This window comes from Cydia strobilella, chromosome 15 (genome assembly GCF_947568885.1).
Source record: "Cydia strobilella chromosome 15, ilCydStro3.1, whole genome shotgun sequence".
In the NCBI taxonomy this organism is placed as follows: Eukaryota; Metazoa; Arthropoda; class Insecta; order Lepidoptera; family Tortricidae; genus Cydia; species Cydia strobilella.
Genome location: NC_086055.1, coordinates 16,509,493 through 16,527,650, shown reverse-complemented (window position 1 = coordinate 16,527,650; position 18,158 = coordinate 16,509,493). Strand labels below are relative to the sequence as shown.

The window sequence follows — 18,158 nt, the reverse complement described above, 5'->3', positions numbered from 1 at the left end:
CACGCAAATTAACCAGTAAATCTTTGGTTAGGTGATTAAAGTTACTTCTTATATTAATTCTCTGGAACAGGAATTAACATAAAATAAATTATGACTTCATGACTGAAATAATAAATTGTTTATTTAATAAACGTAAGTTTAAATGGATCTGCACGTTTTTCTTTCATGAAATTCGTTAATATTTTAGTTATTCCGTCGTTATTCACTTCGACTTTCAGTTTTAGAGTAATGACAGTACTTGCGTCGCTTAACTTCAAATTCGGGTAAATCTATTCGACCCTCTCAGCAAATATTTACCCTATTACCTCTTCTAGCTAGCCATACACGCACGGATTTGCCCGTCGGATCTGCCTGAAAGATGTGTCTGGCGGACACATCCGATGTGTGGCGAGTAATAGACACAGATTTGTCCGCCGGATGCCCGTCCGCTGCCCATCTGTGTCTATTTCTCGCCACACATTGACGGATGTGTCCGCCAGACATATCTTTCAGGCAGATCCGACGGGCAAATCCATGCGTGTATGGCTAGCTATTACCAAATTCGCATAATCTAGCAGATGGATTTATGGATTTGGGTACCCGAGTATGAATAACGCGACTCACTTAGGCTCCCCACTTACCTACTTTATTTACTTACTATCTTCTGCCCGCCGCGACGTCGTCTGCGTGGGACGATGATAAATAAAAACTATCTTATTTCCTTCCTCGGGCCTCAATCTATCTTTTTACCAAATTTCATTAAATCCGTTCAGCTGTTTAAGTGTAGGAGAGGTAACAAGCAGACAGACAGTTACTTTAGCATTTATAAATGCGAGTCGCACTCGCCCACGAAGGGTTCCGTACCATTACTATCCATTACGCAGAAAGCGGCAAAAAAATCACGTTTGTTGTAAGGGAGCCCCTTCTGTTTTTTAGTATTTGTTGTTATAGCGGCAACAGAAATACATCATCTCAACTGTGAAATTTTCTTCGTTTAGCTATCACAGTTCACGAGATACAGCCTGGTGACAGACGGACGGACGGACAGCGGAGTCTTATTAATAGGATCCCGTTTTTACCCTTTGAATACGGAACCCTAAAAATGTAACGGAATGACAGAGGCTACGAAAAGTCACAACACATGATTATTTGTTTTTATCAGATTTATTTATTATTCTTTGTACAGAACTATGAGATGGAATACGACTTTACGTACACTATCAGTCTTTATAAATTACCCGTCTCTGGCCAAGGCAAAGTTAAAATGTTTCCGAAAATTCGGATTCAGGAGCCGGCAAAGACAGGCGGGGAAACTATTCGACTAAATAACTTTCGGGCAGTCCCGGTCCCTCGAATCCTATTCGAATTCGGTCCTTTCGAATTTTTGATTTAACAGGTAACGTGAATACGGGAGGTCGAATTAGTTACCTATGTGCTTTCTAGGTAGGTAGTTTTGACGAGTATAATCTATTAGGACATGTTGGCAATGGCACAGATGATATAATAGTTCAATGGTATCCAAAAATAAACAACGGTTAAATAATAATTTTATTAGCGTTTTATTTGAACATTAAAATAACACTGTGAAAAGAAATTCTTAAACTAGGATTTTTTTCGGGATTATGTAAAAATTTCAATATAAATGATAAAGTGTAGTATTTGAAAAGCGATCTAATAAAACTTGAAAGAGATTACGGCGGAAGTTTTATTTAATCCAACTGTAAGTAAGGCAAGCTTTTGCTCGAAATCTTAACGGAAAGAAACAACCTTGACTTTTACTGATTTAGCCACGAATATTCGTATATAGGATACTTAAACAAACATTTAACTTATTCCTTGAGAACATGTGTTTGTGAAACATTTCTCGTTTTAAATATTTCGCTAACTATATCATCTAGTGGACGATAGAATAACTAAAGTCGCATTTTGATTTTAGCGCCATCTACCATCGAATAGCAATACGATGACAAATAAAATGTTGGAGATTATTTTTAATATCCTGGCAACTCTAAAAACAGCTGTCACCTACTACTGTCATTTGTCATATGTCAGTATTTTATTAAGGTTATAATTTCAATAACAGCATAATTTTGTATAAATTAGTTTTTTAAGATTATTTTCTGTATCATAAAGTAAGTATAAATATATTTTTAGGCTAAGGCTAGCTACCCAGCGTCTGTTTTAGAAATTTCAATGTAAATATTGCTTGTTTTAGATGAATCTTATACGAAGAGGGTTATCCCTTGTTTCCGCTGGAATTAGGACTCAATATGCAGCAATTACAGGTATTTATAACAGCTCTTAAATTTAACATATCGGAATATAATACTGTATTGTGAAACAATTAGAGTAACAGTCATAAAAAGTGTTATTGTGTTCATATTATTTATTATACTTAAGTGAAGTTTAAAACAGTGTCTAGTTGGTAATTAAAAAAGTGCTACTGCTATAAGAATTCAATAGGAAATCAACTGTATCAAAACTGCCAATTCTAAAGTGAAGCCTAGCCAAGGTTCGCAAAACCAACTGCAAAACTTCTATTAGCCAAATCATGGTATAATGAGAAAGATTGTTTAAAAGGGGGTTTTTCCAAGGTTGTTTTAATCAAGGACAACCAAAGCCATAAAAGTTTAAACTTAAGGTTTAAAGACATTTATTCTCATAAAGATAATACATCACTGACATGAGAACATATTTAGAAAATACAATATTTACATCTATTTTCATTGTTGCAACATAACAAAAATAATATGCATATTTTACTAGGTATAACTGAATTATATAAGTTACATACATACCTACACGTTCAACTTATCTCATTAAAACATATAATTTTCATTTATTTTCTGTTGTATATTGTGAATATCATTAATTTCCCGGCTTTATGCTCCCTCAGGGTCGATACAGATGGATTGCAACCCATCGTCAGCATGCAGTTTCCATACAAGTTGCAGCCGGGTTGCAGTCTGTCTGTACCGGCCCTCATAAACTAATTCTGTTATTATATACCTACACTTGCTACTCATCTTAGCACTTCCCATTCATGCATTATAATATACTGAATGAAGTATAGCCTCCCAAGTCCTGCAGTACCAAATTTTTTATATAATAATAAAAGTCACCCTACAGTCCCAGCATTAAGTAAAGTACTATAGCAAAGATAGATATAACTCCGTAATAGATGGATACAGTCTAAGGAAAAAACGTGCCTCGAAAATCAAGAAAATTTGAATCTCGTTCAGAGGGTGCTACTAGTTTTGGCCTAAAGTCGTACAGATGGCGTTGACGGTTTCGTTTGTTATTTAACAATTTTAACGCATATCAGTGAAAGAACATGGGTCAAAATCATAAAAATAATTAATGCAAATAAAACAAATCATTTATCTATATTTAAATACATTCTATCGTATTTTTATAAATCTTCATTTTTAGTTTTAAAGTGTGTCGACAGATGGCAGTGAATTTACTAGGGTTACAAAATTTACTATGACAGTACCGCTCTATATAAGTTACTCTATGACTATAGTAATAAACACCGATAGTACATATTTCGGTACAAAATGTTAAGATGCCCCCGCTTTCAAATTTGAATGCTCGCGTGGAATATTCTGACAGTCCATAGAGTTGTAAACAGTCTGTTTAGGACTGACAGCAAATATTTATTATGTGCAATAAAATGAACAAGAGGCCTCTAGGACTATGACGTTTAAAAAAGCTGGGACTTAGGAGGATAGCTCTCATAATAATGATTTCATTGGTTTTAATTGCGCCACCTACAATCTTTTCTGCTTTGCCCTAAGGTTGACTGAGGTCATCTTTACTACATTCAGTTTTTCTTTTGTGAAGATTTCAAATTTGCCATAATATGTGACGTTTTCAACCAAAAGGTACCACATTGTCGCTTGTTGATAAGGTTGATTTCTAATAGAGGCTATATAGAAATAGCGCCTTACTGATAAGCTACAATAAGTACATTTTGCTTGAAAATGTCACATATAGTTTCAGAAATATTTTAGTACAAAAAGTACACAAGTTTTACATGTTTTAACATTTTAAATAAATAAGAATTAATAACACAATGCATTTAATTATTTTGACCTGCTATTTGCTAAATGTAGCTAAGTAAAGTCAGCCAGGGCAATTGCATGTGGGGCAAATACATCAACTCTAAAAATACAAATAATGAGTTGAGATGGAGCCACTTATAGGTACTACGGGTGAACTATCATTTATGACTGGCGAAAGTGTGTTATAAATTCAACTTTCTCTAACTCTAGACAATTGTTGTACATTTAGAGTAGGTAGTTGCATTTGTCCCATAGCACCCCATAGTTGCAATAGTGAGTAATACTGCAATGTTCTGCCGCCTGAGTCAGAGGCAGTACAAGCACAAACCGTAAACCATAGAGTAACTTTTATATGTATGTATATACTTTATTGTACATATAATTAATAAAAACACGAAAAACACAGTCATAGAGTAAATTACATACAACAAAGGCGAACTACACTATGCCTTAAATAGTTTTTTAGGGTTCCGTACCCAAAGGGTAAAAACGGGACCCTATTACTAAGACTCCGCTGTCCATCCGTCCGTCTGTCTGTCACCAGGCTGTATCTCATGAACCGTGATAGCTAGACAGTTGAAATTTTTAAAGATGGTGTATTTCTGTTGACGCTATAACAACAAATACTAAAAACAGAATAAAATAAATATTCAAGGGGGGCAACAAACGTAATTTTTTTGCCGTTTTTTGCTTAATGGTACGGAACCCTTCGTGCGCGAGTCCGACTCGTTTTTTTGACAAGTTTTCACAGATTATTTTTTACGAATAAATAATGACATTGATACATCAAGGCGGTTTGTTTACAGTTTGTGCTAGTGGCGCCCCTACTCTATTGCCCTGTCTAACATTATTTATTTATTTATTAAGTTTAAACATTATTTCCTATGTATAACGTTATGTGCTTCCTATGTTTCCTATGTATCACTAAAAGCCATTATTAAAAAAAAAACTTGTCACCAAAATGCAACAACTGCAATTGCTTTAACTGCCCAACACATGAACCGCATCTGCACTAAACAAGCAGCTGCCACCAGCAACAATCCAAAACAAACCTTAATACCACCCATCAAGGTTCATTTCAATTTGCCATCATCTCCTATTATTAGTACAAGGCAAAATGAATTTTATGGGTTTATGTTTAAGGGTGTTTTTAGATTGATAATTGTTATGGTCAATAAGGGTTGTCACACGCCTGTCATTAGAACCCTTCCGCATGGACAGGATTAATTCTCCATACCATCATCTCCACGACACATTCAATTGCCAACCTTAACGTATACACTTTAAGGTGGATATTGTATTGTTATTGCATTGAAACAATTCGTAATCCGTATTGTCAATATTTGGGAGGTTTCATTAATGTAGTTTTCGGAATAACGGTTTTGGAAACTTGGAAACAAAAGACGCCGCGAGACCTCCGTCTGAGTGTATTTTACCGTTTTTTTCCGTTGCATAGGTTTCGGCTTAAGATAATTTTTGTCATAATTTCTAAGTACACCGTTATTCTCACTATGAAGCCGACGAGCGTAGTAACTATTGTTGTTGAAATAACTTGAAGTAAAACTAAACTAAGCTATATATATATATATATTTGTATACAATAATACATGTAGTCTAATTTAACTATATATGTGTAGTATATGTATTATATTATATTTTTATTGTTTTCTTTATTTTGCACCACCCGATAACTACCGTTTCGTTCGCCATCTCTCTATCTGAAGGTTGGCTGGAAGAGATCGCTGTTTAGCGATAAGTCCGCCTGTTGTTACCTACCAATTTATATCTTTTCTCAATGTCTGTATCTTTTTTTTCATGTAGTGTGCACAATAAAGCATTTTATTATTATTATTATAAGCTCATTCAGGTTGGTTGCGTTTGAACAATATATTCGTTGAAATATTGTAGTTTTGTGTGTTATTCGATTTGTTCAGCAGTAGTTAAGTCCCCGGCAAGACCGGCCGAATTTTACCTTGCCATACAAACATTACAAACGAATAAGTTTCGTTCTCATTTTAAAACTACGTGTTGGATTGTAATGAAACTTTGCACATACATGAGGTATATAGGTCTGTAATTAGTTTATATATCTCTAGTATATAAAACAAACGAAATAGAGCAAGAACAAGTTTTGTATGAAAAACTTAAATTCGCTTTATTTATCTTACTATGGTATTTGACTGAAGCTACATAAACAAATTACAGACCTAGATATACCTTATCCCATTGTAAGTACAAAGTTTCTAAACAATCTAGCTAGTCCTTTTAAAATGAGAGCGTAACTACATTTGTATAGAGAACCAAGCTTGCCGGGCACTCTTAAAAACTATATCTAGCTTCAAAACGCCTGATAGATTAGTTTGAATCTACAATTTGTAAGAATAATACCAACATTTATATTTAGAAGCAATCTCTTTTTGACATCTCATAGTTATGTTATGTAACATCTTTTGTGGCCGACGTTACATTTGGAAAGGATTGCAGTACAATTGACACAGTTAGCTGACCTTATGTGAACCTTAAGGCATAGGCATAAAGGATACCAGTGATGAATTAAGATGTTTAATGTCAGTACAACTGATACAATACGGTGACCACATTGTCCAAGCCCATTCACACCTCAGCTTTGTGCGGGATGACTTGAGGTTTTCATTTCAGATGGCCATATTTCTGGCTATTTGTGTATTGTGTTGACCATATGGTTCGGCTATGCGACGAGACGCTACTTAAGTAGATTACTTAGGTATAGGCTACTACCTATAGTTATTCCATTCCATTAATTTGATACTGACAGACAACGTACCTACACACACGTACGAGTACCTTTACAGCTAGAATCGTTAATTGTAGGGCCTTGAATTTGAAAAACTCTTTAAATGTTGTAGGGCTCTATATACTGATATAGATTTTTTTAAATTAAATCAATCAATCAAATATTTATTTGCTATAAGCATAGTTGCATGCATGCAAATACAGTTCAATTCACTTAAATTACAAAATAACACAGATAAAAACAAACAGAACACAAATTACAGTAGACATAAAATTTAAATATAGATGGAGACATGTCAAATTAATTTAATACATAAAGTTTGTAACGACTTCTAAATACACTGACCAAGTGACGAGCGGAGGCTAGATTCGCTGAAAACAACCATCACAGAAAATGTTGAAAAATGCAAGTCTCGCAACCGTAAAAAGCGACATCTGATGTCGGTAGTTACCTAAAACCAGGTCGGTTAATTTATTCTGTACAGTCACCATCAGATATATCGGAGCAGCCGAAGTAGTGTAGGAGTGGCCGAGGTAATATTTAGAGCACGTGTTCAAATAGGTACTTTGTGAGCACCTTGGCTCACCGATACATCTGGAGGCGACTGTAAGTACCTATATATAGACCGCAGGCCAGGAACAGATTTCATGACCAATCGCCTCCCGGGCGAAAACTCGTATAGTGGTTAACGGCTATGTATGATGAACCCTCGTTAACGTCAGCTGCCGCTCCGTTGGTGGGTTGAGGAATGGCAGCAAATAAAGTCTATAAAAATTTTTTTGTCATCGCCTCCCGCTTGATATTTATCCAGGTGATAGTTCAGATGCTATTGTAAATAAACAAAATCGTCAGCCGATTGTATCGCTGTGGAAAGACCGTCAGCTGGTCACATGAACATGTAAAAAAGATAATTCTTTTCAGTCATCGGCGTCATCGGCGTCATCGCCTCCCGTTTGATACTTTGTTAGATGCTATTGTTAATAAAACAAATCGTCAGCCGTTTGTATCGCGGTGGAAAGACCGTGTTACGCGCTTCGGTGGCTGCCATTCCTCAACCCACCAACGGAGCGGCAGCTGACGTTCACGAGGGTTCATCATACATAGCCGTTAACCGCTATACGAGTTTTCGCCCGGGAGGCGATGACTGACGAAATTTGCGCCTGACTCGCGGTCCAATACATATTCAACAACGTTGTCATGAATTGTTACATAATTGGTTAATTAACAATTTGTTAAAGTAACAGACCGTATCAAAATTAGAGACATAAAGATTTTTTTTAACAAATGTTTATTTTAAACTGGCTCGCTCGCGATTTGGTGCCCTAAAAAGTCTTTACTTAAATTTTTCGACCTTTTCACCCCGTTAGGGCCAAATATACACAGACATAAATATGCACAGCCTTCAGATTTATCTTATAGCTAAGTATACTCGTCCTCGCTTTATACAATAACATACGCGTCACAAACTCAACCAAACACTTCCACATAAGAACCGTTACCACCCCCAAACACAATGCCCATACATTTGGCATTAAACACATCGTATTGTGGCGTGGGACCTCCCCGGGCAGCTTTCTTCCCACGGGAAGAAAGCGCTTTCCTGGCTTCCGGACGCCTGACCGCTTCAGTGAACTAAGAAGGCTATTGGAAAAGGATGCTAATATGCATGTAAGGATTTTTTATGATCTACCTAGTTGGTTTTGTACAAATGATATCCATGGCGTAGTAGCAATATTCGATCACTGAACAGTGTCACTAAATTAGGGATCAGCAAACCACCAAAAACATTTGCGGCTCTTTGAGATTCCTACAAATGGTGATTTCTAATGTGGATGGATCTTCATCTCCACTTTTGCATTAAATAATTCCTTTGCTTTAATTTATTTACCTCGGTGTAGTTTAAACTTCAACATATCCTATATAATCTACTAACTGCTTGCTTTTGAAATATTGGAACTTATACGGGAAAAATTATACGAGTTTTGATCTTATCTTATCATTGAGAAAGAGTTTGAAGGCCGTTCCATCGGTTTGCCGCTGTCTTTGTCACATTTCGCAAGAAAGAACGGGAAAGAACATACACGCCAAGTGTCGATTTTGATCGAATTTTGTCGGTTTTTATTTATTTTAAAAACGTTAGCTTACAATATCGAAATTCGAAAGCTATGAAATTACTATTTATGTTAAGATTGTTTTTTCTTCTTTTTTTGTTTATAGTATCACATAATAAATAACCGAGTAAAGTAGGATTAAAAGTCAGAGTTAGAGGTTACTTTGGGAATTAATTGTATCGAGCGAAGATTCATAATTCGTGTATCGGAAGCTATGTTGTTAAAGATAATATAGTCAAGAACTACATATATTTTTTCCACGTCTACGAATATCAACGCCTCTTAGAAAAACATGATCATATAATGAGATTTTTCGCTTTCTGGCTCAGGGAACCGCCTGAAGTATATAATATGGGATCTAGTTACAGGTTTATGGAACCATACAAATTATTACTTAACAATAGCGTAGCGTTATAACTATTTGTAATATATGAACGACAAAACCCGTCTGTCCAGTTCCTTTGAATATTTTAATTTAATGTCCACGCGTCTGAAGCATTATACCTATATAACTTTTACTGAAAAGATGGATTAAATTTTTCTATTTAACATTCCTTTGGTGGCTTTGGTCAATTCCATAACACTTCACGCCTTCGCGCGAGCCAATTACAAAACTAGCAAATATAATCCTTGCTTCCTAGAAAACATTTTTTGAATGAAGCAAACACTACTACGTAATATGCACATTCCTGTTATCCAGCCCATTGTGGGCTACAATTGCGAACGCGTTAGAATCATCAGCAAATCTCAGTTTACTGATAAAGTTACACAATCAATAGACGAAATCAGCTTTAAAATTGAGGCAAAATCGACTTTATTCCGTTGGGATACGATTTAATTCACAGGCGCCAGCGGGTGGAGACTTAACTGTCGCGAGCGCATGTCATAAATTAATCCTGTAGCTGTAAAAGCAATCTTCAGCGTTGTGTTTAAAGTTGAAATTTGAACTGAAATGTGTAAAATATGATTGACGATTCTCGGAACGCCTGGTGGCTCAACTCTTGCCCATTGTGGTTTTTGCCGGAGTCACGCTGTTAAAGACGGGACGGTGGACAATGCCCACTATTAGCGGATTATAATCCGCAAAAAGAGCAGGTACTTTCTGGACGAATGCGAACGGTGCACTGTGTAAGCGACAGCGAGGTTTCTAATATTGCGTCGTGCGCGATGTTTGATATCTTTTTCACAGAGGGAATAACAAATATTTTGCTGACTTGACAAAAATGTTATTTTCGAAGCACCTACCATAACAATGTGTTAGTAAAATTGCGGTTAAGATTGTTAATCCAAACTTCCTTGTTTACTCACTGTCATACCTATACATATATTATAAAATTCTAAACCCCCGCCGACATTTACCTCAAGAAGATTTAGAAGATCCTTTCTTAAAATTACGAGTATGCGGTTTCTTTCGACACAGTCCAATTTTTTTTTTTTTGCTAATTTGACTCAAACTCATATTACATTTTTTCCTTCTTTTGACCTCAGAAAAGCGTGGTTCAAAATCTTTCGGGTTCCTCGTGAACACCGTGTATTGTCTTCTCATTCGGCAAGCATTCGTAGTAGGTACCTCAGATGCGTATGCTGCTGATTTCATCTTATTTTATAACCACTAACGCTCATCTCTCATCACTCGCACCACAAAATATTGTTAATATTTACTTGCGTGAGCAGATGCAAGTGTCCTGCCGATTATCCCACAACAAACTACAAGAAAAACTAACAATACGCGACAAAACTCATACATTTCTGGACGACACATACCCAATTGACCAAATGTGACCCTTATTGCAATAGCAATAAAGTCTACTTGCGATCAGTTAAATATGTTGCTGTTAGTACGTGACTTGAGGTCCCTATGGAGTCTATTTTGTTGTTCCAGCGCTGGACAAACAGGACTTCTGTCTTCTTGTAGCAACATGTGCTTCGGATTTCGGGGAACATATTTGCTTATTTTTCATTTTGGGTTGGTTTCTTGTTAATTTAAATCTTTGTAAAGATTGACGTAAATGTGATTTTCGAGACACTTTCAAAAGAGCCTTTTCCGTTTCTAACTTTAGTCTGAAAAATAAACATGTAATTTTCGTTGGATTTTAGTTGAGCATATACGTAATACTTTTAAATCTACTCAATGTAATTTCTATCAGGCAGGTCTGTAGATATTGATTCAGATTTTACAAATTCTATTGGTATCAAGATTAAATAATATACATTAATTATACCAACCAAACGTAAAATAAATGTTAGAATGGAAGCAAAGTTCAATATTAAGATTAGGTATGTTTTGTCGTCTTCACCGATAAAATAATTGAGACTGTAGGTGTAGATAGTGTAGACAGTACCACTAGTGAATTACGACCGAGAGTCGTCTTGAAGTATCTGCCAACAATCTCTCTGCTTTGCCTTAAGGTTGACTGGTAGGGAATGCTTTTGGCATTAAGTTCGCCTTTTGTACGATAAGTTGTTCTTCTGTGCAATAAAGTTTAAATAAATAAGTATGCTCCATCTTGTTATTGAGGTGATCTGTGTGTAAATCTAATGAGGGCTAACGCGTATGAATTCGCCGCTAGGGGCGCTAGTGTAGATGGTGGTCTTTTCCATAGTTCGTAATGTCAAATGTCTCTTGTCACTTCAATGACTGACAGCTTTTCTATAGTCTTTTGGACCACCATCAACAGAGGCGCCAACTGGTGAGCAAAAAAACGATAGCCCTCATTATTGTGTACGAGTGTATGAACTAGATAATATACTACCTATACCTGCCTTAATTCCGCTTGGTACATAAATCAAAAAACTGTAAAAGTAACGGTCTCACATCTGCCAAATCGCCTCATCCCTTCCATAATATCAATATGTATAGCGGACCACACAGCGCAATGTCAATCAAACATGCCACATTGACATGCGCTTGCGCATCGAATCGTTACAATTGACACAATCCGAGGGCGCTGCCGGCAACGCCTACCATCATAGTTAACTGTATTCATTTAGTTCTTATTACTGTTGAATGCTATACTTGTTACTATAAGGTATATTTTGCAATAGCAGTTGTTCTTTTGGAGATACAATCGTCACACTGTGTCTTTATTTGAGGATTATCCTTGGAAACGTGGTGTTGGCACCTGCGGAGCTTATCATTGTGGATAACGGTAGTGATGGATTCGTTTATGGCTCTTGAGCTTTTCATGAGATAGATTTGTGTTGTTTAAAAAAACTGGTACTCTACCTTTATACTTATAAATTATAAAACACCATGTTTTAATAACAAAACTTCCGTGAGACACAGACATATTAAACATATTAATGACGGGTCACTCACGTATTTTTTGTACGTGAGTGACCCGCTATTAATATGTTTAATACACCATGTTTTAAATTTAATCGCTGTTGTAAACCTCTGTCTTGAGTTAGGTTAGGCACTCGGTAACGTGTCGTTTTATGTTTGTTACCAATAATTTGTGATCAAATTAGGCTATCGGATTTTAGAAAACTAAAGGATACCTACACTGAAAGAAATGTTTGCATAACAGTAACAAAATATTTAAGAAAATATAACATTAACAGTTTTAAATGATTTACGGTTAGTTTCATTATATTGACCGGGATATGGACCGTGACCCGTGGGCCGTGACCGGGATACAAAAGGTAATCACGGTCCATATACCGGTCAATATGATATAAATATAATAAACAACATTTTTTATTACAGGTTTTAGGAGGTCAAGTCTAGTTATTTATTGAATTACCTACTCAATGAGTTCAGTTAATTCTTTTTTTCAGTGTAGCATTGCTATATTAGATATATATGATTGTATATAAAAAAAGTATTAGATACCTATTTCATAACAACTTAAATAGTTTTACGACATCTATTTTTGCTTTGTTATTTTTACAATATGATCTTTATCGTAGATCAAACTTTTAAAAATTTAATATTGTCGGTTAAATTAATTAATAACGGGTCACTCACGTATTTTAAATCGAAAAACGCTCGACATGTTTCACTCCGTACCGAGTAATGTCATCAGGAGCTTGCGTTGACGGTGTAGGACCGGCGCACTGCAGATTGCGGGCCGCAGCCCTCCGCGCCCGATGACTCGGCGCGGGCCGCACGGGCGCCGGTGGCGGCAGGGGGGGCAAGAAACTACCCTCGTTTTCGGCATTATTGTCAAATGATGGGTTGCACACAACACTCATTGTCGGTTACCGCGATATTAGGTAATACTCATGAAAATAAATAAAACTATGCACGGGAGCCGAGTTGACCACGAACGGTAAAGGGTTCGCAAAGTCTGGAATCCGTTTTATTTCTAAAAAATCTAACAAACCTCCCTGTTCCCGACCTGTTTGCCGAGTTCTAAAATTGCAAAACTTAAGTCAATCTTTGAAGTTGGAAGCCATTTGCACAATTTATCACGATCGAGCGGAACTCTAAGCCGAGATGACGGCGAGTGATGAACGATCGGAAAACTACACTCAGGGGCTATGAAAACGGGCTACGTTGTACGGGAATTTCTTATAAAGTGACCGGTTTTCATTGCTCGTAAAAGTGTACTCCGTGTTTTGATGAATCTTAGCTTTAGTTCTAAGTCTAGATTTTGCTGCTTTAAATGGATAACTGATTTAGAGTTTACGTTTCACGCCCAATATATTTTCATTTATACACATGACACGTCTTAATACTCTTAATTTGTTCAATATAGTTATTTACGATACAAGTGCGGAAAAAAAGAAGTTCGAAACGAGTGGCGATAAGTTAAAACACGACCGCAGGGAGTGTTTTAAATCGACACGAGTTGCGAATTACTTATTCGCACGTGTATCGTATAACGTTTTACAGTACATATGGCCCTTAAAACATTCGACATATGCAGGAAAAGTGCTCTTTTACGCACTAGTGCGAGAAAGTAGCACCATATGTGCTGTAAAATACTTTTCCCCTCACTAGCTCGGAAAGTTGTCGTTTATCCTTCAATACAAGCGGGGAAAAACGCGTTTTATCCACTAGTGGGGAAAGTAATTTGACCTTGGATGGAGCGTGTTTAAGTAGCTTGACAGATAACAAAACGTAAAACGCTCATGATAATGGTTCGTTCGATATTAATTATCATTAAATAAATGGTTTGAGAATCTAATTAAAAATACCAAATCTAGCTTTATTTAATGATTTTAAGTCATAAACCTTAAAATTCCATAAGAAACGTTTGTTTTTTTATAATGATGTTAAATACTGAACGCACAAGTTGATTCGATGCAATTTCAAAACGCATCGTTGACATTTCATACATCAGAAATGTCAACATTGTCAACCTTTTCCCACCGACTCGCGTAAAAATACACAACTTCCAGAGTTTTCTGTTATAATATCGTAAATAAATGAGTGATTCCAGTGATGAAGATGATCTAACGCCAGTGGATGTTGCACTTTCCTCGCTATAGTGAGGTGAAAAGTTTTGTGTTACACACGGGCGCAAATGTATTTTACTTCTCGTGTGTTGAAACACTCGCTACGCTCAGGATTCTATTTTAGAACCACTCGCTTCGCTCGTGGTTCACCTATAGAATCCTTTCGCTTACTCGTGTTTCAATTCTACACTCGCGGGTAAAATACAACTTTGCACCCTTGTATAACAAATAACTATTTCCCCTCACTAGCTCGGAAAGCCGTCTATTATCCTTTAAAACAAGCGGGGAAAAACGCATTTTATCCACTAGTGGGGAAAGTAATTTGACCTTGGATGGAGCGTGTTTAAGTAGCTTGACAGATAACAAAACGTAAAACGCTCATAATAATGGTTCGTTCGATATTAATTATCATTAAATAAATGGTTTGAGAATCTAATAAAAAAAACCAAATTTAGCTTTATTTAATAATTTTAAAATTCCATAAGAAACGTTAGATTTTGTATAATGATGTTAAATATAATTCTGAACGCACAAGTTGAGTCGATGCAATTTCAAAACGCATCGTTGACATTTCATACGTCAGAACAGAAATGTCAACATTGTCAACAAAATTTTTACTGTTCTTCTCACCGACTCACGTAAAAATCAGAATTTCTAGTGTTTTCTGTTATAATATCGTAAAAAAATAGTGATTCCAGTGATGAAGATGATCTAACGCCTGTGGATGTTGCACTTTCCTCGCTATAGTGAGGGGAAAAGTTTTGTGTTACACACGGGTGCAAATGTATTTTACTTCTCGTGTGTTGAAACACTCGCTTCGCTCAGGATTCTATTTTAGAACCACTCGCTTCGCTCGTGGTTCAACTATAGACTCCTTTCGCTTGCTCATGTTTCAATTCCACACTCGCGGGTAAAATACAACTTTGCACCCTTGTATAACAAATAACTATTCCTACTTTAAATTCAACCAACCTATACGTAAATAATCAATTGGTCGTTATGTAATTAAATTGTCTTCATTTATAAACAATTTTTCGATTTCGGCGTGGTAGGTAACTTATTTGAAAAGTATTCCACGGTGTCAGATATACTTTTGGCGCGTTTGTTTCATTCCGTACTATTGATGCGGGCTGTACTATCGTGTTATATTACTAACCTATTCAAATGGATAGGTAGTGAAACTCTGGTGGCTACTATTAGATCTCTCGTGTTTAAGAGCTTATTAAACTATCCTAATTTAGTGACTAACAAAAGGGACGCTGCTATACGTGAGAAACGATAGGATGTATCTCTTATCACGTCTCACGTATAGCGGCGTCCCTCTTGTTATTCACTAAATTTAGCAAAGTGTAATAAGCCCTTTAGGCTTATACGTTTACCATTCTTATAGTTATAACTTAATTATTACAGTCAGCAAACATACAAGTATGTATTGTAAGTAGGTGTATATTTTGTATATGAAATTTATGATAGAAACTTATTTTTATTTCAGCACCCATTTCGCCGGCTCTGAAGCCGCTAGCACTACCTTCTTCATTTCCAACATCTGGACAGTCCCTGTTAGCCAGAACCATGGCGTCGCTAGCACAAATGCACCGCACGGGGCCGCACATCAAACTCAGGAAGTCAAGGAACCCGCTCAATGGAAACCCTTTCGCTAAGGTTAGCTCTGTCCCTATCGCACCGCTGCTGATGGCTACATTCTCTCTCTCGGTGGCAGACGCTGTTAGCCAAAACCATGGCGTCGCTAGCACAAATGCACCGCACAGGCCCGCACATCAAACACAGGAAGTCAAGGAACCCGCTTAATGGAAACCCTTTCGCTAAGGTTAGCTCTATCCCTATCGTACCGCTGCTGCTGCAATGGCTACATTATCTCTCTCTCTCTATCTCTCTTTCCCTCTCTTTCTCTGTCTCTCTCTCTCGGTGGCAGGCGCTGTTAGCCAAAACCATGGCGTCGCTAGCACAAATGCGCCGCACAGGCCCGCACATCAAACTCAGGAAGTCAAGGAACCCGCTGAATGGAAACCCCTTTGCTAAGGTATTTAAAAGATACCTTTGTTACTATAAGAATAAGGATGGGTCCCCATATATTTGGCCACTTTAGCCGTTACTACCTTTTTAGGGTTCCGTCCGTACCCTATTACTAAGACTCCACTGTCCAACTGCCTGTCACCAGGCTGTATCTCATGAACCGTGATAGCTAGACAGTTGAAATTTTCACAGATGATGTATTTCTGTTGCCGCTATAACAACAAATACTAAAAAGTACGGAACCCTCGGTGGGCGAGTACTGACTGGTACTATTAGACATAAGACACCTAGTATTTTCGCCATGCGGTGAAAATATTGATTCTATAATGTAACATTAACCTAATTTGTATTGATTTCAGGGTGTCGTCCTAAAAACCCTCATAAAGAAGCCTAAGAAGCCAAACTCAGCCAACCGCAAGTGCGTTCTGGTTCGTCTGTCAAACGGGAAGGAGATGGTGGCCTACGTGCCTGGTATCGGTCATAACCTACAAGAACACAACATTGTATTGGTTAGGGTTGGGAGGTGAGTAACCATTCTATATGTGTAATTATAATTATAAGGCCGTTCCATCTGGTTCCATCGGTTTGCCGCTGTCACTGTCACATTTCGCAAAAAAGAACGGGATCATGCTTGCCAAGTGTCAATTTTGATCGGCATTTGTCGATTTTTGTTTATTTTATAAACGTTACCTTACAATATCGAAATTCGAAAGCTATGAAATTACTATTTAAGTTAAGATTGTTGTTTCTTCTTTTTTTGTTTATAGTATCACATAATAAATAACCGAGTGAAGTTGAATTAAAAGTCCGAGTTAGAGGTTACTTTGGGAATTAATTGTATCAAGCGAAGTGTCATAATTCGTGTATCGGAAGCTATGTTGTTAAAGATAATATAGTCAAGAACTACATATATTTTATCCACGTCTACGAATATCACCGCCTCTTAGAAAAACATGATCATATAAGGAGATTTTTCGCCTTCTGGCTCAAGGAACCGCCTTAAGGAACACACTCTTCTCTTTTCGCACAGACTCTACCGACCTTGCCCATTAAGAACAGATACTGCATTGCACTGGACAAATTCCTTACAGGAAATGTGGCAATATCCCTTTAGTTTAACGAGTCTCCACGATTAATTGGTACCTACCTTTGTCTACAGATTAAAGGACTGCCCCGGTGTGAAGCTAAAGTGCGTCCGCGGCGTGCACGACCTGCCACACGTCATCAAACCCAAACCCTAAACCACCCTGTATAGTTTACTTTAGGATCGTAGTTCAATAAATAATTTATAAGTCAACTTCTTCTTACTTTTCCCACTCGTAAATTTTTTATATTTTTTTAACCAAATATATTTTATCAATATATTTTCATAACGGATCGGACCGCGCGAACTCGCCAACTATTACATAAACCAAAGAGGTTTACAATAGTGGCATACTGGCAAAAGTTGTATGAATATTTAAAGTGAATAAATAAATTAAAAAAAAAAAAAACATATTTTTTTAATAAATATAAATTACCTATGCTGGACCGTCGGCTACCAAATTACAAATAATAGTACCGAAATAGTAACTCGGTGCAACTTTAAAGAACCTAAAAAAACTCAACATGCATTCAATAAATCCCAAACATCGTAGTACAATTTCGTAAATAACTATTTTTTATTACTTATTTATTACAATAAAAGGTTAAAATTGTTTGTCATAACAACGCTCTACAAAACTGCTCTACTAATCCATGGACGGAGGTGATCGCTTACCATCAGGTGATCCGTCTGCTCGTTTGCCT

At 36.8% G+C, this 18,158-nt stretch overlaps 1 protein-coding gene across 2 annotated transcripts; it reads left to right on the top strand.

Moving 5' to 3' along the window:
• The first annotated feature begins 2,002 nt into the window (after positions 1 to 2,002).
• On the top strand, positions 2,003 to 17,667 carry LOC134747660 (small ribosomal subunit protein uS12m). Of its 2 annotated transcripts, XM_063682268.1 has the most exons (5): positions 2,003 to 2,111; positions 2,195 to 2,264; positions 15,829 to 15,998; positions 16,730 to 16,893; positions 17,530 to 17,667. In XM_063682268.1, exons 2-5 carry the CDS (start codon positions 2,195 to 2,197, stop codon positions 17,609 to 17,611), a joined length of 486 nt encoding a protein of 161 aa, XP_063538338.1. In that variant the 5' UTR covers positions 2,003 to 2,111; the 3' UTR covers positions 17,612 to 17,667. The 2 variants fall into 2 exon arrangements, with proteins under 2 accessions (XP_063538338.1, XP_063538339.1); XM_063682269.1 differs by lacking the exons at positions 2,003 to 2,111; positions 2,195 to 2,264; positions 15,829 to 15,998 and adding an exon at positions 16,050 to 16,164.
• Positions 17,668 to 18,158: the final 491 nt, after the last annotated feature.